The sequence below is a fragment of the Mixophyes fleayi genome, chromosome 3 (genome assembly GCF_038048845.1).
Source record: "Mixophyes fleayi isolate aMixFle1 chromosome 3, aMixFle1.hap1, whole genome shotgun sequence".
Classification (NCBI taxonomy): Eukaryota; Metazoa; Chordata; class Amphibia; order Anura; family Limnodynastidae; genus Mixophyes; species Mixophyes fleayi.
Genome location: NC_134404.1, coordinates 202,497,926 through 202,520,855, shown reverse-complemented (window position 1 = coordinate 202,520,855; position 22,930 = coordinate 202,497,926). Strand labels below are relative to the sequence as shown.

Below are 22,930 nucleotides of genomic sequence, written 5' to 3'. Positions count from 1 at the left end.
TATGGCCCATTCCTGATTTGGGGACCTAAGGTTACTGCTGGGCTAACGATTGACTATAATATATGTTGACACTAATGTATGTAGTCACCTCTGCATTCAATATGCTACACATAATTCAATGAAGCAACAGTGACTAGTTTAAATGGCTACTCAATGGGCTTCATTTAGAGTCGGACGCAATGTGAAAGAGTAGGAGTGGGAGTGTGCCACAGCTTGGTAGGGTAGTACGAGTGGCATGCAATCCCAGTTGCGTCCCACTCGTAATACCCTAACCAAGCTGCAACCAGTTCCTGCAGCTAGCTACCTACTTGCGCCACCTAATTCCTGCTGCACTTTTTTCAGTCTTGTTTGATGTGTGTTCCGCCTGCCTCTTGATCCGACTAGGGTAGTTTTTGCGGGTAGACGCCCATAGTATCTGAATTATTCACGGTCACGCCTACATAACTCCGTGTTCCATTGTACTGAGACACAAGCTGTTACAGTGTACACTTGTGTCTGAAAAGCAGACGGAACTGCAGGGAACTGTTGCTTACTGCGCATGCCCCATCAGTGGAAATGTGCAGGATGCGCCTGAAATGAACTTTGCGTCCGACACTAAATGAGGCCCAATGTGTGCAATGACACAACCCTGAGTTAGACAAAAAGTTTAAAAGGATTAATGCTTTTAGGAAAGCTAAAAAAATGTGTATCCTATTTGGAAAAATGTGATTTGTTAGTCTGTGTCCAAATATTGGGACACTTATGGCAGCATAGCATTTTTTCACCCTTGCCATTTTGTATATGAATAACTGTTGCACACCTGAGACATATTTCAAGAAACATAAAGTGGCAGAATGCTCATAAGTTTATTCTTGGTAAAATAAGTTAAATAAATACAAATAAATAAAATAAAATATTTATCCTAACATGTATTGTTGTATTTAAACAGGTCATTGGAATTTTGTAAAAATATTCATTTTCAGTTGGTATGATTCACAAGCATCACACAAATGTCAGCTCTTACATGAATAGTTACAGCAATTAAAGAAAACAAAAAAATAAAGAAGAAAACAGTTTATTTTATTCTTGCTTGAGTAGGTTGCAGTTGAGTGGTCTGTGCAGCAGACTATGTCACAGACTGAGACTTTAGCACATTGAAGCTTTGATGGGCTTTCAATGTGTGTCCAGCATTTTAGAAAGCAATCTTCTGATACACATCTATTGCGGAGATTATAGGAATAAGGTCCTATAACTGCTATACTTTTCTTTTTCATTTTTGAAGTAATAAGGAGTACTTGTTTTATGAACGTAGCCAAATGTAATGCTTTAATTATTTATACAGTTGGGGAGCAATATGAGAGATGCAATTCGACTGATTTAATCTGTTTCTCCGTTTCTCCGTTAGGTGTTCATTAATGTAATATGATATATATATATATATATATATATATATATATATATATATATATATATATATATATATTATATATATATATATATATATATATATATATATATTTTATAGCACTTCATAATAGGATGCTGGCTGGCTGCTACCTCTGTTTGTAACAATACTTATGCATCACATGTGTTTGTCATGTTTGTAGTCTATGTATTCTCATATAATAAACATATATGAAGATTTAATTTACAGTGAGTTCACAGAAAAGGAAACACGTATATTAAAATAAACATTAAGGACAGTATTTTTTTTCTGTTCTTTAGGATTGCAGCAAAGAGACATTTTCTTGCATAAAATATTTATAATGCACTGGAGAAATAGAGCAGGAATCACTCTGTTACCATAGTTACACTCCAAGGCCTGTAGTCTCTCTGGAGTGTGTCTCATCTTCGTGTAAGGTAGCCAGCGTGTACAGAACATGTCCATTGTATAATAAGAGATAAATGGTTTACAAGCAACATCTTGATTAACCTAATCAATGTACTCATGATAAGCAAACCATGTCCATTTTTTTACAACACAAGTGAGATAAAAGATAATGATAAATAAATCAAGACCGAAGCCAAGGTGTGACTTCATTTACTTGCAGTGCAAAATACAGCTATCGACTACACATATTTAGTCTCCTAGGGTAAGTGTATTTTATATATATATATATATATATATATATATATATATATATATATATATATGTATACTACATATTTTAAATGACTGATGTTTAGATTAGTTTTTTAGCATTGTAAGTATTGTATACCTTGAGCTATTTTAACAGATTTTATTTCCAGTTATCACCAAGAGGCGTTGCATTCACATTGTATATTTTCGGAAAATAACTCTATTATATATTAAACTAGCCATGGAGCATGGAGGAGCATGTAAAATTATTTAAACATTATTTTTTTATACTCCTAAACGCTCTAACTTGATCCTACACATCCAGAAAAATCTCAAGGAGAACAAAACCTTAGTTTTACTCTGGTGTAATTGTTTAGGAATATGGCACATTTTAGTGGAAAGAAAGTCTGTAATAATTCAGTGTCTTAAATTGGAGCTTGTTCACATTTGATAGAGAAAGAAATTTGTCTCACTTACAACATATTCAGTTTGCTGGGGCCACTTATTTCTGCCGTCTTAGTTACACATTCAGGGGCTTATGTTAAGTTGAACACAAATTGTGTTTCAGGCATACACTGTGTTTTGTGGACTGGTTTGTCTAGTGGTGTGGGTGCAAAAAACCGTACTATATGGTAGAAAAACACTTTGAGCCTCAATTAGAGTCGGATGCAATGTGCGTCTAAGACGTATAGGAGTGGGAGTGTGCCGCAGCTTGATTGGGTATTACGAGTGGCATGCACTCCTAATACCCTACCGAGCTGTGAGCAGTTCGTGCAGCTAGCTTACTACTTGCGCCACCTAATTCCTGCCGCACATTTTTAGCCCTTTTTCGACATGTGTTGCGTCAAAGCCTTACTGAGTCCAGGATTTACTTACAGGGTCACACCCCCTGTGTCTATAATATACAAGTTCACGCCTTCACAATTCTGAATTCCGCTCTTTCCCTCGTAGTAAGCAGAAAGTTGTCGCAAGTGTAATTTGCTTCCAAGCGGCAGACGGATATGGTGCTTGCTGCACATGCGTGATAGTGGTTTTGTGGTCGATGCGCCTAAAACGAACTTTGCGTCCGACTGTAAATGAGGCCCTTTGCGTTCAACTTAACATGAGCCTCTCATTCTTCATTTAAGGAGTACTTCATGTTAGAAACTCATTCATTTATTTTTTAGAGACACTCACTAATGTAGTGACCATCACTACAGTAAATGTATGGCAGACATGAGAATATTTGGCGGCCATCTTAACTTGCATCATAAAAAGCATGGTTTAATTTAGGTGGAAGTTATATATTGATTGTATAGTTCACCTTCCCGGAGGTCCTACGTTCCTTTAGTATAGCAAATAATACCATTGCATAAGATGTAATAATATTCTTATATAAATACATGAGTTAGAGTAACTTTTTAAGATACTGTCAAGGTGTAATAATACCAAAACTATTCAGAGGCTCTATCACTGTACATAACCATCCAGCTTCTACAGAAATACACAAATTCTACATAACCTAACAATGTTTTGAAAAAAAAAAGGTGAATTACAACACATATAGAACGCCACATGGATATACACATTAATCTTAAAACAAGTGGCAGTAAAATGAATATTGTGCAGAAAAAGATTACTGTTGAGTAGGAACTCATAATTAAAACTGGTGCCCCTTTAATCTCTTAAATTTGTGAAAATCATTTTTAAAATGTCATGTAGCAAATCACAACATACAAAAATAACTAATGACAAAATGAATGCACTTTGCAGAACGTACTATAAAGAGGGAGCTTCAGTAACAATTGCTCCCTCCTCTGTGTTATTATATATAGTAACAACATTGTGTAGAACAGTGACTGGAAACACTGTAATATACACGAAAATGTAGCTTGACCCATAGCAGTAGTAGTAGATGTAATCCACTAATTTTAGATTGTGATTTTTGCTTGCTGTCTATGAACACACCAACCTGTCACATTAAATGTATAATGTTGAAGACAGTACTACTATTAACATGGAATATTTTTTTTTTGAAACACTGCTTGACAAAATTGTCTGTGCAATAAACAAATGAGATTCCAAAAATACTTTTCAGCACATCTACTTGTTTGTACTCAATGGTACTGGGCTTACTCATTCTAGTTTTTACTGGCTTGCTGTAATAATAATAATAATACTGTGGAAAATAACTAGCATCACGAATCTCAATAACAAACCAGTTTGGCACAGTACATATATACTTTGTTCTGTTGTCTTTAACAAAACCAACATGTTTTCCCTCGTATTCCAAGCAGATACTTCTGTTTGCAAATCACAAAGGCCCCCTTTCCTTTTCCCAATGTTTTAGAAAAACAATTACATATTGAAATGTCTGTATGCAATATTCAGAATAAAAAGCAGTGTGGTAGCTGCTATATGGCTTTATATAAAAAGATGGAACCTACTATAATAATATAATTTTTTGTTTTGTATTCTTTTTTTCTTTATATTACACAATTTGAATTATGGTTTGGCGTGAAACCATTTTCACAGAAGTGTTCCGATGAGCACTTACATATCTAAAGAGAGAAATTACTTTGGAATCTATTTACAAACAACAAGTTGGCACTTACAGAATAAAAGCATTATTTTGTGGCCTCTTAACACTTGCAAAGTAGAGACACCTTTTTGTAATATTACATTATGCAACACTAACATATATAATACATTTCCAGTTGCTACATTCCTGTAGTGTTTAAGTTATTTTTGGAAAATTCTCTTCCAAATCTTGTGAGAGTGCTGCAGATTTTCTGCTAATCGAGAGAGAGTAAGGGTTGGTGTGTGGTGTCCTCTTCATTTTTGTCATTGTGTTTTAGCACCCCAGGATCCACTACTGACTGTGATCTGTAAACAGACAAATACAAATCAGAACAATGTTCCCAATGGCCTGAAGAAAATGTCTTGACTTTTAAAATTGTCTGTAATTTGCAATGGAAAATATTTCAGATTAGTTTACATATTCATACCCTGGAAATTGCAGAACACTAGCAATGCACTGTACTTATATCAGTTCCTTATTCATATGCATGTTGCTAGGCAGACAGAAATACTGCACACTGAGAATGCAAACCTGCCTCCTTCATCTTAGTAGAAAACTATATATCGGTTCACTAATCAAAACATTATGATGTTCATAATTAAGCAGGCAGTAATGTATTGTCCTTTTGGGCGTGGCCTAATTGTCTCTTGTCTCTCCTAGTTCCAAATTTCTAAATGTGCGTTAGCAGTGCGAATGTGCAGTAACCCTTTGCAGTTAATCAGAGATTTGATTGAATTAGTCTTGCTGGTACTTGATATGGTAAAGCGAAGTGTTGATTAGTTGCTATAGGTTACTGCACAGTCACTCTTTTGCAAAATGGTGGTAAATCAACTGAATTGTTGCCAAATATCTCATATGTATTCCATATTTACTCCTAAAACATAAGTGGTAGATTACCCATTACAGTGTTCCTTAAAAAAAAAGGACCATGTAGCCAGGGCCGTAACTAGGGCTGTGCGACAGGGGCAACTGCCCAGGGCGCAACGCTGAAAGGATGCGCAATTTAGGAATATTTTAGGTTAATTTGGTTAAAATTGAGTGCTAGGTGGGCGGCATTTGTCTTTCTCGCCCCAGGCGCTAGAATTCTAAGTTACGGCTCTGCATGTAGCCATACTTAAAGATGTGTAAAAGGTGCTTCTTGCAAAAAGACAGTAAAATAAAATAAATACCTATAAGAGTGACAGTTAAAGTTGACACACATACATTGGACAGAGTAAATGAAAGGTACAGAAAACTAAGGCACAAACATGTAGTTGAATTCTCCTAATTTTTACCCAACTGTATCTACTGTTAAAGCTCTTGTCTTTGTTTGTACCGTAGAGAAAGATGTGTTGGGCCAAACATTTAGCTGCCTATGTGCATATAGCAGGGGTGGAGGATGTTAACAATGCATGTTAATAATGCTGCTTAATGCAATGCATATATATATATATATATAGATATGAGCTGCGTTGGGACAAGTGCCGCACACTGTGTCTACAACAACTGTGAGTGCATGTGTAATATACCTCTTCATGGCCTTAGGAGACAAGTCCTTTTCCACTTCCACTTTTGTCGGCATCTTGTAAGAATCTGCATTGAATTCGGTTTCATCATCATACTCATGGTCTAGGAGTGTTCTTGCCCAGGTTCCCATGTCATATGGTGGCAACATTCCACCAAACTCAGAAGGTAGAATTTCTGGGTGAATCAGTTGATGCAAACTATTGAGATTATTACCATGTAAAAATATCTATACAAAACAAAGCATACAATTAGCAATACTTTACCTATACCTGAAAGAATGTTACATGACATAACAAAAAAACGTATAACTACTGTAATGTGCTAAAAATGTACCAAAAGTACATCTGCATTTTTAGAACAATTTTAAAAGCAACATAAGTCTAAATATTAAATAGTTGACAGTTTTTTAGAATTCATTGTAAAATTGTGGTGCTTATTTTTGTAATACTACAAATAGTTTTTAAGATTTTACCCAAAATATTGTTCATAATGACAGTTCACACAATGAATTATTATTTTTTAGTCCTGTGTTGCACACAGGTTAATAGTGAGTCTTACATATATAGAGGGGGGGTAGAGGCACACAGGGGCTTAGCTCACACTACCTTTCCTATGTTGCATTCCGCTGCAATTAGATTAAGCAGAATACAATTCTACTCTAACTTTAAAAAGGGATTTGTGATCCCTATGTGGATCGCAGTGGCCATACACATGCAGGACGAATGCTTAATGGAGCTTAGATGGAAAAAAATAATTGCAAACCGCATTACATTGAACATTCATCCTATGCTGCCTTGAGTGGCCATGTGAACGGCTTTTGTGATCATCATAAGGAACAATTGTCATTTCTAAAGCTACATTTAAACTGAATTCTGTTCTGTTACATGTCAGATGAATGGAAGGCAACACAAGAGGAAGGGCAATGAAGACTGAATGTCCGTGTTTCCTTAATGATGTCACCATGCGTTTTATAAGTTATAATAAAACAGAAGAATTATTACATTGTAAACATTTTTCAACCATATCTAATCTGTGTATACAAGGGGACTAAAACAATATTTGTAACCATTTGTGACATTTATATACAGGTGGACTACAACTTTACTTTCAAAAAAATCATTACTAATTATGTAAGTTAGAATTATAATGGCAAATTATATAGAGATACAATGGCATGTTCAGTAATTTGCACTCTGGGAGGATTCATACAATAAAATAATGGAGTGAAATCTGTAATTGTAAAAGAATGTTTCCCATTTTGTATATTAAAACAAAGAATAAAAATTACCCTTTTCCGTGTCTTTTCTTTTAAGAAGGGTCGTATGACGGTATAAAGGGCATGAATGTACCAAGGTTGATTGACAAAATGAATTCCTCCAAAACGAGCTGGAAAACTATCCTGTAAAATAAAAAAAACATTATCTGTTAAAATACAAACAAAGAAAAGTGTGATGTTGAAATGAAATTGAATTAATTTATTATATTAGCGTGAGAACAATAATACACGTGCCATGCCTATTTATCCCTTAGTAGCAATTGCCTTGAGCAAGCTAGTGCAGTTTAAAAATTGCAATTGAAAATCACATTTTATGTATAATTTATGCTTGCCTCTGGGTTTTTCAAGTATGGTATATGGAGCCTGTAAGTAAATTGCTGTTTTTATGTTATCTAACTCACTTCATCTGCCCTTTGCTGCTAACTGTCTGGTAATGAATGTGAAATAAACTTAAACTTATAATAAATGACATCTTTCCCCAGTATATCTTTAAACAGCAGTTAAGAAACAGTGTCCCAAACATTCAAACATTAGTCCTAAGGGAATACAGTTTTGTAAACCATACTTTTTCTGACGGTTTTATGTTTGGAAACTGTGAGATTTACTAAATGCCAAACGGGACATAAAACAGCTTTGCAATTTGTTAGCAAATCACATGATTTGAAACTGCCTTACCAATGCCCCCCTGCCCCACGGGCCAGCCCGCCCCTGACTCAGGATCATGATCTCTATAGAGTTTGCAGAGTCATGATCTTATCAACCGATGCTGGCAATGAACATGTCCCGTTGAACAAATTTACAAAGTGCTTTAGCTAGAATAAGTCGTCCATTCATTCTGAGACTGATTATTTACTAACTGAAGCTAACAAAATTTGTAATGACATGTGGATAGCTATAACAAGGCGGTTAATCAGTGTGACAGGAATGAATGAATGAATGAATACTGTGCTATCTTTCTCTAAATGACTACAGGACCAGATGAAGAGCACAGATCTGAAGGTAAATCGTGTACAGTGTGTACGCATGATTTTACAGACTGATTGGAACATCAGTCGTTTGTAAAATCGTAAGTGATAACAAATTGGTCAAAAGTTTTCGTAGTGTGTACTCAGCTTAACTGCTTAAAGCATAAACCACAAAGAATCATAGTTTCTTTTAACCGTGTGCATGATTACATTCTGCCTACAAATCGCGCTGGGGTATGGTATGCTGAATGATGATTGTGTGCCAAGCTAATTATCATTAATTATCTTTATTTTATACAATGCAATCAAATGTAAGTGATCATGACCAAGAAACATTGAACGTAGACAAAGAAAGAGGCAGCACGATGGCTTAGTGGCTAGCACTTCTACTTTACAGCACTGGGGTCATGAGTTTGATTCCTGACCATGACCTTATCTGTGTGGAGATTGTATGTTCTCCCTGTGTTTGCGTGGGTTTCCTCCAGGGGCTCTGGTTTTCTCCCACACTCCAAAAACATACTAGTACAGTGGTTCCCAAACTTTTGCAGTTCGCGACACCCTTAGAGTCTCAAAATTTTTTTCAAGGCACCCCTCCAAAATAATTACCGAGCAGTCCCGTTTTATAAGTAGTCAAAAGACGTAATAAGTATTTAGGTCACAACAGAAATACTTATTTAGTTGTATACAAAAATAATACACATAAATCCAAGGGAAAAGAATTTAATTATGTATTTTTTTTCAATTATGTTTCTGGCAAAGAATAATTTACAGCTAACACACTCAGTGCCCCCTGCATCCACACACTCAGTGCCCCCTGCATCCACACACACCATGCCCCCTGCATCCACACACACCGTGCCCCCTGCATCCACACACACTGTGCCCCCTGCATCAGAGCCGTAACTAGGGTGGTGCTGACGGTGCCGTCGCCCCGGGCGCAAGCCCAAGGGGGTGCAGCAGCCGCCCGCTACCTAGCCCTATCTTCTGCCTTTTTACCGTCCACACACGAACGTCATGAGAGAGAGAGAGATTAACTTTCCGCAGTGGAACGCATGTGCGTTCCACCGACAGGAAGTTCGGCATTTGGAACGCTTTGCCGAACTTCCTGTCGGTGGAACGCACATGCGTTCCACTGCGGAAAGTTAATCTCTCTCTCTCTCATGACGTCCGTGTGTATTAGTCCCTTTCAGAAGCTGGATGGAATGCTGCAGTCACGCCAGATCCAGGAGTTAATCACCCTCCAATTTATATAGGAGAGGTAACAAGCTCTGCAGATAGAAACCGGACACGGAAAGGGATATACTGCCACTAACTGTAAGTGAACGTTTCCACTATTCCTGGACACCTATGCCAATATTCAGGATTTACAAACATTAGGAGGAATGTTCATTCAGGACATTGTTTATAAATAGAAGCTTTGTGAATTTTAACTGGTTGTCATCTTTTAACAATTTCACATGTTTGCCTCAGTGCTGAACACTGATAAGAAATAACTTTCATTTCATGTGGTGCATAATATTACAGAGACTTATAAATGTATACAATTGTGTTTTATGTATGTTTTTTTTCTGGACAGAATTGTACATTATGTAAGTTGAATTTAACCAAACATTTGAAGTAATATGTAATTAATATCCAATAAAGGATAATGAATTGTACAATCACAGAGCCCTAAACTATGCGAAATGGATTTTTCTGAATGGCTTAGACATTTTTAAGTAGGGATGTGCACCGGCGACTTTTGAGGTCTCGTGTTTTGTGTTTTGGATCCGGATTTTCGTTATTTTTGAGGTTCGGATTTGTCTCGCAAAACACTTGACGAAAGGTCTCGGTTCGGATTTAAGGTATTGGATTCGGATTTTTTTTGAAAAAAACATAAAAAGTTTAAAAATCAAGTTTTTGGGCTTATTTTCACTCCTAGGCTATTATTAACCTCAATAACATTCAATAACAAGCATTTCCACTAATTTACAGTGTATTCTGAACACCTCACAATATAGTTATTAGTCCAAAACGTTGCAAAAAGGTATCTTTCTGGACTGCGTAGAGGAGTGGGTCACCACAATATCTTAAAAACCCTGAACTTTTATGATTCGCACCAATAATTGTACCTGGACTGCGTAGAGGAGTGGGTCACCACAATATATTAAAAACCCTGAACTTTTATGAATCGCACCAATAAATGTACCTGGACTGCGTAGAGGAGTGGGTCACCACAATATATATAATAAGAAAACCATCAACTAGTTTGATTCGCACCAATAAATGTACCTGGACTGCGTAGAGGAGTGGGTCACCACAATATATTAAAAACCCTGAACTTTTATGAATCGCACCAATAAATGTACCTGGACTGCGTAGAGGAGTGGGTCACCACAATATATATAATAAGAAAACCACCAACTTGTTTGATTCGCACCAATAAATGTACCTGGACTGCGTAGAGGAGTGGGTCACCACAATATATTAAAAACCCTGAACTTTTATGAATCGCACCAATAAATGTACCTGGACTGCGTAGAGGAGTGGGTCACCACAATATATATAATAAGAAAACCATCAACTTGTTTGATTCGCACCAATAAATGTACCTGGACTGCGTAGAGGAGTGGGTCACCACAATATATTAAAAACCCTGAACTTTTATGAATCGCACCAATAAATGTACCTGGACTGCGTAGAGGAGTGGGTCACCACAAGATATATTAAAAACCCTGAACTTTTATGAATCGCACCAATAAATGTACCTGGACTGCCTAGAGGAGTGGGCACTGGGCACCACAATAAAATATATAAAAAACCTTCAACAGGTCTGCATTACACTACACATACGGCTGCTCCTCCATCCTCTCCATCATATACATGTTGGAGTTTTAGCGTGTGACAACCTCTTGTTTTTGATAATGTCAGTGCATTTTGAATATTTTTCAATTTGCCCCACACCACTGAATGTACTTTATCTATGATACACATCTATCTATCTTGACTGCGTAGTGTGGTGGCCCCGGTACACAATTTGGTACCGAGGCCACAATATAATTAAAAAACCCTCCACGTGTCAGAATTCCACCAAACAAGTATCTGGACTGCGTAGTGGGGTGGCCCCGGTACCCAACTTGATACCGGGGCCACAATAAAATAAATACACCCTCCACGTGTCAGAATTCCACCAAACAAGTATCTGGACTGCATAGTGGGGTGGCCCCGGTACCCAATTTGATACCGGGGCCACAATAAAATAAATACACCCTCCACGTGTCAGAATTCCACCAAACAAGTATCTGGACTGCGTAGTGGGGTGGCCCCGGTACCCAACTTGATACCGGGGCCACAATACCTCCTCCAAACATGCTACAGACAATTCGTCATTGAGATCCCATCAAGTATGTTAAAGACAGACAGGGTCCAAGTGTTATTAGTTGACTTTGTAAAGAAAAAAACTGTCCCTGTTGCACATAGTCGTGCAATGAAGACTTACTTTTTCATTTAAAGGCACGATCTTTCAAGTGTAGTGTTTGTAAGTCTAAGTCATATTATACTTTTGGTAAAATTGGTTTTTTTTGTTCCTCTTTATGTTAATTAATTAGTAATAGAATTAAAGTAGGAAATAGAATTAAATAGAATTAAAGTAGGAAATAGAGTGGTATAGAGTTGTAGTGTGGTATAGATAGAGTGGTCCACACAATATAATAATAAAACCCTCAACTGGTCTGAATTCCACCAAACAAGTATCTTGACTGCGTAGTGTGGTGGCCCCGGTACACAATTTGGTACCGAGGCCACAATATAATTAAAAAACCCTCCACGTGTCGGAATTCCACCAAACAAGTATCTGGACTGCATAGTGGGGTGGCCCCGGTACCCAATTTGATACCGGGGCCACAATACCTCCTCAAAACATGCTCCAGACAATTCGTCATTGACAGACCCCAGACAGACAGGGTCGTAGTGTTATTGTTTGACTTTGTAAACCCAAAAAAATGTCCCTGTCGCACTTGCACATAGTCGTGCAATGAAGACTGACTTTTTCATTTAAAGGCACGATCTTTCAAGTGTAGTGTTTGTAAGTCTAAGTCATATTATACTTTTGGTAAAATTGGTTTTTTTTGTTCCTCTTTATGTTAATTAATTAGTAATAGAATTAAAGTAGGAAATAGAATTAAATAGAATTAAAGTAGGAAATAGAGTGGTATAGAGTTGTAGTGTGGTATAGATAGAGTGGTCCACACAATATAATAATAAAACCCTCAACTGGTCTGAATTCCACCAAACAAGTATCTTGACTGCGTAGTGTGGTGGCCCCGGTACACAATTTGGTACCGAGGCCACAATATAATTAAAAAACCCTCCACGTGTCGGAATTCCACCAAACAAGTATCTGGACTGCATAGTGGGGTGGCCCCAGTACCCAATTTGATACCGGGGCCACAATACCTCCTCAAAACATGCTCCAGACAATTCGTCATTGACAGACCCCAGACAGACAGGGTCGTAGTGTTATTGTTTGACTTTGTAAACCCAAAAAAATGTCCCTGTTGCACTTGCACATAGTCGTGCAATGAAGACTGACTTTTTCATTTAAAGGCACGATCTTTAAAGTGTCAGAAAGAGAGAGAAGACACAGGAGAGGAGAGTTGTAGCTGGGGACCTGGGGTGGAAGCTCCCAGGCTCCCCCAGCATTGCCTGAAAGTCTGAGCGTGGTGACTGAGCCAGGGCAAGGAATGTGTGCCCTGGATGAGGGGGAGAACTCCATGCCACTATAGTGAACCCAAGAGAGAGGGGGACACTGCACATGGAAGAGGCCCTGGAGTGAGGGCTGCTACAAGAGGCATGGTAGCTGTAGTGTCAGATCCTGAGGCTGAGAGTACACAGAGTGACGTGTCAGAGCACAGGAGACATTATCCCCGCAGAGGAGGGATGAGCTGCAGTTGAGAGGTCTGTTGTTGAAATAGGACATGCACACTTTAACAAACCAATCATTTCAGCGACAGGGCCTACCAAACAACTTTGACTGAAATGATTGGTTTGTTTGGGCCCCCACACCAAAAAAGCTATTCATCTCTCCCTGTACAGACTAAACAGGCTCTACTGAGGCAAGATGTCGTCCTCATCCTCAACCTCTGATTCCTCTCCCCCTACAGTGTGTACTTCCTCCTCATCACACATTATCAATTCGTCCCCGCTGGACTCCACAACCACAGGTCCCTCTGTAGTATCTGGAGGGCAGTGCTGTACTTCATTGAGGAATTGATTATTCATTTTTATAAACATCATTTTTTCAACGTTGTGAGGAAGCAACCTCCTTCGCCGCTCACTGACCAGGTTCCCCGCTGCACTAAAAACTCTTTCCGAGTACACACTGGAGGGGGGACAACTCAGGTAAAATAGAGCCAGTTTGTACAGGGGCTTCCAAACTGCCTTTTTTTCCTGCCAGTAACAATATGGACTGTCTGACATGTCTACTTGGATGGTGTCAGCAAAGTAATCATCCACAATTTTTTCTATTGTGACAGCATCCAATGCAGCGAGAGTAGACATGTCTGCAATGGTTGGCAGGTCCTTCAGTCCGGACCAGATGTTATCAGCATCCCCGCCAGTGCCTCTTTTGGGAAAACTGAGCTTTTTCCTCGCAGCCATAGATGTGGAAGAAAATGAGGGTGGAGCTGTTGGCATGTCACGGTCCTCTTCAGAGGACAATCTCCTGACCAGCAGGTCTTTGCACCGCTGTAGATTTGTGTCCGCCGGAAACAGAGACACAACATACGCTTTAAACCGAGGATCGAGCACGGTGGCCAGAATGTATTCCTCTGACTTTAAAAGAGTGACCACCCTCGGATCCTGGCAAAGCGTACGAAGGGCTACATCCACAAGAGCTACATGCTTGCTGTAATCGCAATGGCTTACCAGCTCCTCCCTCACTTTCTCCAGCTGCTTCTGCAACAGCCTGATCAGGGGAATGACCTGACTCAAGCTGGCAGTGTCGGAACTGACTTCTCGTGTGGCAAGTTCAAATGGCTGCAGAACCTTGCACTACACGGAAATCAGTCTCCACTGCGCTTGACTCAGGCGCATCCCCACTCCTTTGCCTATGTCGTAGGTGGCTGTGTAGGCCTGAATGGCCTTTTGCTGCTCCTCCATCCTCTGCAGCATATAGAGGGTGGAGTTCCAGCGCGTCACAACCTCTTGTTTGAGGTGATGGCAGGGCAGGTTCAAGCTTTTTTGATGTGCCTCTAGTCTGCGGTAGGCACTGGCTGAATGCCGAAAGTGTCCAGCAATTTTGCGGGCCACCGCAAGCATCTCCTGCACACCCCTGTCACTCTTGAGGTAATGCTGCACCACCAAATTAATGGTGTGGGCAAAACATGGGACGTGCTGGAAATTGCCCATATTTAATGCCCGCACAATGTTACTGGCATTGTCTGACACCACAAATCCCCATGAGAGTCTAAGTGGGGTAAGCCACTGGGAGATAATTTCCCTCATTTTCTCTAATATGTTGTCAGCGTTGTGCCTCTTATTAAAGCCTGTAATGCACAATGTTGCCTGCCTTTGCATGAGCAGCCATTTTGTAGATGCTGCTACTGATGCAGCTGTTGCTGTTGCTGCGGAAGGGGATGCATCTACCCAGTGGGCTGTCACAGTCATATAGTCCTTCGTTTGCCCAGAACCACTTGTCCACATGTCCGTGGTTAAGTGGACAGTGGGTACAACCGCATTTTTAAGAGCACTGAGGACACTTGATCGTACTTCTCTGTACATTTTTGGTATCGCCTGCCTAGTGAAGTGGAATCTCGAGGGGATTTGGTACCGGGGACACAATACCTCCATCAACCCTCTAAATCCCACTCCACTGATGGCGGACACCGGGCGCACGTCTAACACCAACATTGCAGTTACAGCCGCAGTTATACGCTTTGCAATAGGGTGACTACTATCGTATTTGGTGGTCATGGCAAACGACTGTTGGACGGTCAATTGTTTGGTGAAAGACTTAGCGGTCTTACGACTTCCCCTCTGGGAAGATGACCGACTAACAGCAGCAACAGCAGCAGTGGCAGTAGTAGGCGTACCGCTGCAGGATTCCTCGGATGAATCCCGTATTGAGGAGGACTCAGTCTGGCTGGTGACTTGGGCTGCAGGACTGAATCTGATGGAGATTGTGGAGGAAGTTGACGAGGAGGGTGTTGCTGGTGTGTATCCAACTGGACCACGGGATTTAGGTGTCCCTGTACCGATGAGGGTCCTAGCCCCAGTTCCTGAACTAACCACTGAACTATGAAGGTTATTCAGGTGACGTATAAGGGAGGATGTTCCTAGGTGGGCAAGATCCTTACCCCTGCTTATTTGAGCTTTACATAAGCTACATATTGCCATACATTGGTTGTCTGGATTTGGATAAAAATAACTCCAGACCGAAGAGGTGCATTTTTTGGTCTTCTGACCAGGCATGACGATGGGCTTTTTCATCCCATGGACATCAGCTGTTTCCCCCCCTGGTGCCTCATTTACAATAACCACATCACCATCCTCATCATCAAGTTCCTCCACAGCGCCAGCTACATCATCAATAGCCTCCTCCCGAGCCACCTCTTCCCGTACAGTGATGGGAAGGTCAGGCTTGACAACCACCAACACCCTTGGACTCGCCTTGGGGATTTGTGATAATTTCTCTTTAGAAGGCAGAGTTGTTTGCTGTTTTGTTGCTGACAGCATAACTCTCTTCAATTTTTTGTAGGGGGGGGGAGGAGGAGGAGGGCTAAGATCCGTGGGTGAAGCTGAACCACTAGTCATGAACACGGGCCAGGGCCTAAGCCGTTCCTTGCCACTCCGTGTCGTAAATGGCATATTGGCAACTTTACGTTTCTCCTCAGATGATTTTAAGTTTCTCTTTTTGCTACTTTTTCTTAACTTGGGCTTTTTGGATTTTACATGCCCGGTACTACGAGATTGGGCATCGGGCTTGGAAGACGACGTTGATGGCATTTCATCGTCTATGTCATGACTAGTGGCAGCAGCTTCAGCATTAGGAGGAAGTGGGTCTTGATCTTTCCCTACTTTATCCTCCAAATTTTTGGTCTCCATTATATGTAGCACAAGATACTGCAGAATGTGTGAACTTGGTAATATTGCAGTACCAATGGACTTATACTGCTGGATTGGTTTTGCAAATTTGGTTATAATTATTATATATTTTTTTTATTTTTTATTTTTTTTTACTTTTTTTTTATTTTTAAAAAACTTGGGAATAGTGGGGAAATAACTATGCCCTTAGAAGCACAGAGCACAGGACACAGCACCACTGGACTGAACAGGACACGGCACAGGACCCAGCAGCACTACGGAACTCAGCAGGACAGAGCACAGGACACAGCACCACTGGACTGATACTGCAGAATGTGTGAACTTGGTAATATTGCAGTACCAATGGACTTATACTGCTGGATTGGTTTTGCAAATTTGGTTATAATTATTATATATTTTTTTTTTTTTAAATTTTTTATTATTTTTTACTTTTTTTTTATTTTTTAAAAACTTGGGAATAATGGGGAAATAACTATGCCCTTAGAAGCACAGAGCACAGGACACAGCACCACTGGACTGAACAGGACACGGCACAGGACCCAGCAGCACTACGGAACTCAGCAGGACAGAGCACAGGACACAGCACCACTGGACTGATACTGCAGAATGTGTGAACTTGGTAATATTGCAGTACCAATGGACTTATACTGCTGGATTGGTCTTGCAAATTTGGTTATAATTATTATATATTTATTTTTTTTTAAATTTTTTATTATTTTTTACTTTTTTTTTATTTTTTAAAAACTTGGGAATAATGGGGAAATAACTATGCCCTTAGAAGCACAGAGCACAGGACACAGCACCACTGGACTGAACAGGACACGGCACAGGACCCAGCAGCACTACGGAACTCAGCAGGACAGAGCACAGGACACAGCACCACTGGACTGATACTGCAGAATGTGTGAACTTGGTAATATTGCAGTACCAATGGACTTATAATGCTGGATTGGTTTTGCAAATTTGGTTATAATTATTATATATTTTTATTTTTTTTTAATTTTTTATTTTTTTTTACTTTTTTTTTATTTTTTACAAACTTGGGAATAATGGGGAAATAACTATGCCCTTAGAAGCACAGAGCACAGGACACAGCACCACTGGACTGAACAGGACACGGCACAGGACCCAGCAGCACTACGGAACTCAGCAGGACAGAGCACAGGACACAGCACCACTGGACTGATACTGCAGAATGTGTAAACTTTGTAATATTGCAGTACCACTGGACTTTTACTGCTGAATGTGTGAACTTGGTAATATTGCAGTACCAATGGGCTTATACTGCAGGATTGGTTGTGAAAATTTTGTGGTAATTAAAAAATATTAAAGTAGTTTTTGGTATTTTTTAAAAAAACTTTTTTTTATTTTTTTAAACACAGGGGAATATTGGGGAAATAACTATGCCCTTAGAAGCACAGAGCACAGGACACAGCACCACTGGACTGAACAGGACACAGCACAGGACCCAGCAGCACCACTGACCTCAGAAGGACAGAGCACAGCACACAGCACCACTGGACTGATACTGCAGAACACAGCACAGCACAGCACAGCACAGCACAGCACAGCACAGCACTAAACAGCACAGCACAGCACAGCACTAAACAGCACAGAACTAAACAGCACAGAACTAAACAGCACAGAGGACCACCTAACACACCCTCCCTCTACCCTGATCAATGCCCGAGTGAAGATGGCGGCGACTAGCGGGGAATTTATAGGATCCGAGTATCGCGAGATCCGACAACGGGATTATGAGTCAGAGCCTCAGTTTCACTTTTGAATTTGGCGCCAATACCCGGATCTGTCTCGGATCCGACTCGGATCCGCAACGTTCGGGTGGGCTCGGATTTCAGAAATCCGAGCGCGCTCATCCCTATTTTTAAGTATTGTGGCTATTTAACAAAAGTCTAACAGGAGATATCAGAGATATCTTCCTCATTAAGCAAATTATCGCACAATCCAGCAGTCCCCATAATACTCAATAGGGACTGTGGTGTCCCATTGGTATATATATATCTCATGCATTTGCAAATATGTGTAACAGAATTATTTCAGTAAGGTGCTAGCCACACCCCCACATTAGGTTGGCCACACCCACTTGTCAAATGCCACTCCCACTTAGATGGGGGGCGCCGGTGCCTTGTCTCGCCCAGGGCAATAAAATGTCTAGTTACGGCACTGCCCTGCATCCACACACTCAGTGCCCCCTGCATCCACACACTCATCCACACACTCAGTGCCCCCTACATCCACACACACACTGTGCCCCCACGCTCTGCCCCCTTAGCCTCTGCCCACTCTGTCCCCTCAGCCTCTAACCCCTCAGCCTCTGCCCGCTCTGTCCCCTCAGCATCTGTCCGCTCTGTCCCCTCAGCATCTGCCCGCTCTGTCCCCTCAGCATCTGCCCGCTCTGTTCCCTCAGCCTCTGCCCGCTCTGTCCCTTCAGCCTCTGCCCGCTCTGTCCCCTCAGCCTCTGTCCCCTTAGCCTCTGCCCGCTCTGTCCCCTCAGCCTCTGTCCCCTCACCCTCTGCCCGCTCTGTCCTCTCAGCCTCTGCCTGCTCTGTCCCCTCAGCCTCTGCCCCCTCTGCCCGCTCTGTCCCCTCAGCCTCTGCCTGCTCTGTCCCCTCAGCCTCTGCCCGCTCTGTTCTCTCAGCCTCTGCCCGCTCTGTCCCCTCAGCCTCTGCCCGCTCTGTCCCCTCAGCCTCTGCCCGCTCTGTCCCCTCAGCCTCTGCCCGCTCTGTCCCCTCAGCCTCTGTCTCCTCAGCCTCTGTCCCCTCTGCCCGCTCTGTCCCCTCAGCCTCTGCCCGCTCTGTCCCCTCAGCCTCTGCCCGCTCTGTCCCCTCAGCCTCTGCCCGCTCTGTCCCCTCAGCCTCTGTCCCCTTAGCCTCTGCCCGCTCTGTCCCCTCAGCCTCTGTCCCCTCACCCTCTGCCCGCTCTGTCCTCTCAGCCTCTGCCTGCTCTGTCCCCTCAGCCTCTGCCCCCTCTGCCCGCTCTGTCCCCTCAGCCTCTGCCTGCTCTGTCCCCTCAGCCTCTGCCCGCTCTGTTCTCTCAGCCTCTGCCCGCTCTGTCCCCTCAGCCTCTGCCCGCTCTGTCCCCTCAGCCTCTGCCCGCTCTGTCCCCTCAGCCTCTGCCCGCTCTGTCCCCTCAGCCTCTGTCTCCTCAGCCTCTGTCCCCTCTGCCCGCTCTGTCCCCTCAGCCTCTGCCCGCTCTGTCCCCTCAGCCTCTGCCCGCTCTGTCCCCTCAGCCTCTGCCCGCTCTGTCCCCTCAGCCTCTGTCCCCTCAGCCTCTGCCCACTCTGTCCCCTCAGCCTCTGCCCACTCTGTCCCCTCAGCCTCTGGCCGCTCTGTCCCCTCAGCCTCTGGCCGCTCTGTCCCCTCAGCCTCTGGCCGCTCTGTCCCCTCAGCCTCTGCCTGCTCTTTCCCCTCAGCCTCTGCCCGCTCTGTCCCCTCAGCCTCTGGCCGCTTTGTCCCCTCAGCCTCTGACCGCTCTGTTCCCTCAGCCTCTGCCCGCTCTGTTCCCTCAGCCTCTGCCCCTCGCTGTGCCCCGCCGTAGACAGGAAGAAGAAAAAAACTACTTACCAATCCGGCGGCACCCGGGACCCAGCATCCTCCTCCTTCCTCGTTTCTCACTGAATGCTGGCCGCGGCGCACAGTTTGGGAACCTAGGTACTAGTAGATTAATTGGCTGCTATCAAATTGACCATAGACTCTCTCTCTGACTGTGTGTGTCCAAGTAAGTATCATCCTGCACAGAGCATGCACCTCAATTATCATATCCCTTACTTTCTTGGAATTCCAATAATAAACTATAAGGCCAGCCAAAATTATCATTATTATTAGAGTTTATGTATAGGGTGAAACAAACTTTCACAGTAATATAAACAAGGTAGACATATTTCACATAAACAAACAAAAGTTCACAATAATTGACATAAAACAAACAGTACTTGTAACAAATACAAGAAGAATAACATAAATTCCCAGACAAAAAATGACAAAGAAGGTTGACAGGGGTAGAAATGTGAAGTGGAGGGGGAAGAGAGGGAACAAGAGGAAGGAGGACCATGCTTGTCAGAAATATGGCATACATAAACTCAGGGCTTCAGCTACAAGACAGATTAAGCACTACTGCTCTAACCCATAGGAGATCATAAACTGGAATTTAGTGACTCTCCTTCTTCTTAGAAATTCCAATATTAATTTACTGCATTCAGTTAAAAGTATTTTGTTACAGTTCGTATAAAAAGTAGAGAATTAAAAAGATAAGCATGCTTTTGTGATGTGTGCCACCCAAGATGCCATCATTTACCATTCCCTGATCCTAATTAGTGGTGGAGCTAACATTGGTGCAACAGGTGCAGTGCACCAGGGCCCATGTAGATAATGGGTCTGCTGCATGGCAGATGCAGAGGGTAGGGGACCCCGGCACCGGAGCCCACAGATCGTTAGTTCCGCTTCTGATCCTGACCATGCTCAAAATTGTTCACAAAAAATGTCTCTCACATTTGGCCTCATGTATAGTTGGATGTAGTTTCTGTCTAAAATACATCAAAAGGACAAGTCTTACATTGGTATTTTGAGCCAGTCAATTCTAAGTTGATGATCCTCTATCAGTTCGTAAATTGCACCAGTGATCGAGCACCTGCAAGTATCCTCTCTATATGTCTAAGTTTCAGACTACATAAGTCACATTTGGTTCAAGACACCCTTACAACCCCCCTCCTTCCCCATTCTGCCTTTTCAATTGTAAGTGGCCACATGCAGCTATAAGCACAAGATGCAAGATGCATCCAACTCTACAGTCCATTACCTCTAGTCTGCAAATGCACACTAGAGGTTATCTACTAACTAAAAAATGTACGCATGCATTGTTATTAATTTTGCACAATGCACCTATATATCTGCCTTACATTCACTTAGTGGCCACTTTATTAGGTATACATACCTAGTACTGGGTAGGTCTGCAATTTGCCTCCATAACAGCCTGAATTCTCTGTTGCATGTATTCAATAAGGTTGCTGGAAACATTCCTTAGATATTTTGGTCTATTTTGACATAATAGCATTACGCAGTTACAGCAGATTTGACAGCTACACATTCATGCTGCAAATCTACGGTTCCACCACTTTTCAAAGGTGCACTATTAGATTGAGATCTAGTTACTTTTCAGGTCATTGGCGAACACTGAACTCATTGCCATGTTCATGGAACCAGCTTTGTGTGTTTTGTGACATTTCACATTATCATGCTGGAAGTAGCCATTAAATAATAAAGGCATTGAGGAGCTCTAATAATGAGAGAAACAAGTAAACAGATAGCTTGTCTGCTTTTGAGCAATAAATATATTATCTATTAAAGAATGCATATGATAAAAACATAATTATACATTTTATGTATGTGAAAAAATAGTATTACCTGTTTTAATTCATATGACTCAACATATATTAAGATCATTTGCAAATCTTTTTTATAAAAAGTTTTACCTCATTATGGTTGAAAAATCCAGCACTTCCAAATATTGTTTTACTATATCAGCTTTGTTGAGGCAGGAGCTAGCTGACCTTTATCAAGTGCAATATCAAAGAATATGGTCACAGTGGTTATAGCCTGTCTCCCTTCTACTCTAACGCGCAGTCTCTGGTGGTAGAACGGTGAGGAACGTACACTACATTTTGATTTTAGCACTCTCAGAGTGCAAGAGCATTGCATTACCACTTAACAGTCATGCATCACTGTCATGCTGCCCACATTACTTCCTGCCATGTGCATGCACATAGTTTACATAGTTGGACATGCCAGCCATAGTACAAGGGCCGCCATCAGATATCATGGGGCCTAGTACAAAAATGACGCGGGTCGGGCCCACCCCTGGTGAGCGCCCCCTTCCCGATGAGCACCCCCCCAACAGAAAAAGCTGAAAATAAAATCTGTAAAATATACTTACAGTTACAGAGATGTTGCAGCTGCTCCCTCTTCTTCTGCGGCGGGATCAGTGTGAAGGGAACATCACATGATCGCAGGGGCGGAGCAATGATTCCCCTGCGATCATGATTGGCAGCTGCCTGGCTGTCACAGGCAGATCACATGATCGCAGGGGAATGATTCCTCCACCCCTGCGATCGCATTCTGCTGCCTGGCTGTCACGCTGACAGCCAGGTTGAAGACAGCAACAGACAGCAACGCAGACCAGCGGAGACTGAAAGACAGCGGGCCCCCTGGTAAGTATGTGTTGTGCCGCCGCCGGGCCCCCTGGTGAGCCCGGGCCTGGTACAACAGTACCCCCCGTACCCCCCTGCGTAGAACTAATACATTAGTTCTCAATAATGTAAAACTGTGGATGGGTTTAGAACACCTATCTTATAAGTAATATTGAAAACAGTGGAAACAGTAACAACAGTAGATTTCTTATCCTTCCCCCACCATGACAAAAAAAACTGCATAGACTGTATTCTAAATATTATTCAACTTGCAAGAACA

At 41.8% G+C, this 22,930-nt stretch overlaps 1 protein-coding gene across 1 annotated transcript in view; it reads right to left on the bottom strand.

Moving 5' to 3' along the window:
- Positions 1-2,224: 2,224 nt before the first annotated feature.
- CLVS2 (clavesin 2) overlaps positions 2,225-22,930 on the bottom strand; it is a 63,011-nt gene continuing 42,305 nt past the window's right edge. The window contains exons 3-5 of the mRNA XM_075203009.1: positions 7,414-7,524; positions 6,128-6,351; positions 2,225-4,924 (exon numbers count right to left, since the gene is read on the bottom strand). Coding sequence (XP_075059110.1) covers positions 4,834-4,924; positions 6,128-6,351; positions 7,414-7,524 — 426 coding nt within the window. The 3' untranslated portion in view covers positions 2,225-4,833. The remainder of the gene's footprint in view (positions 4,925-6,127; positions 6,352-7,413; positions 7,525-22,930) is intronic.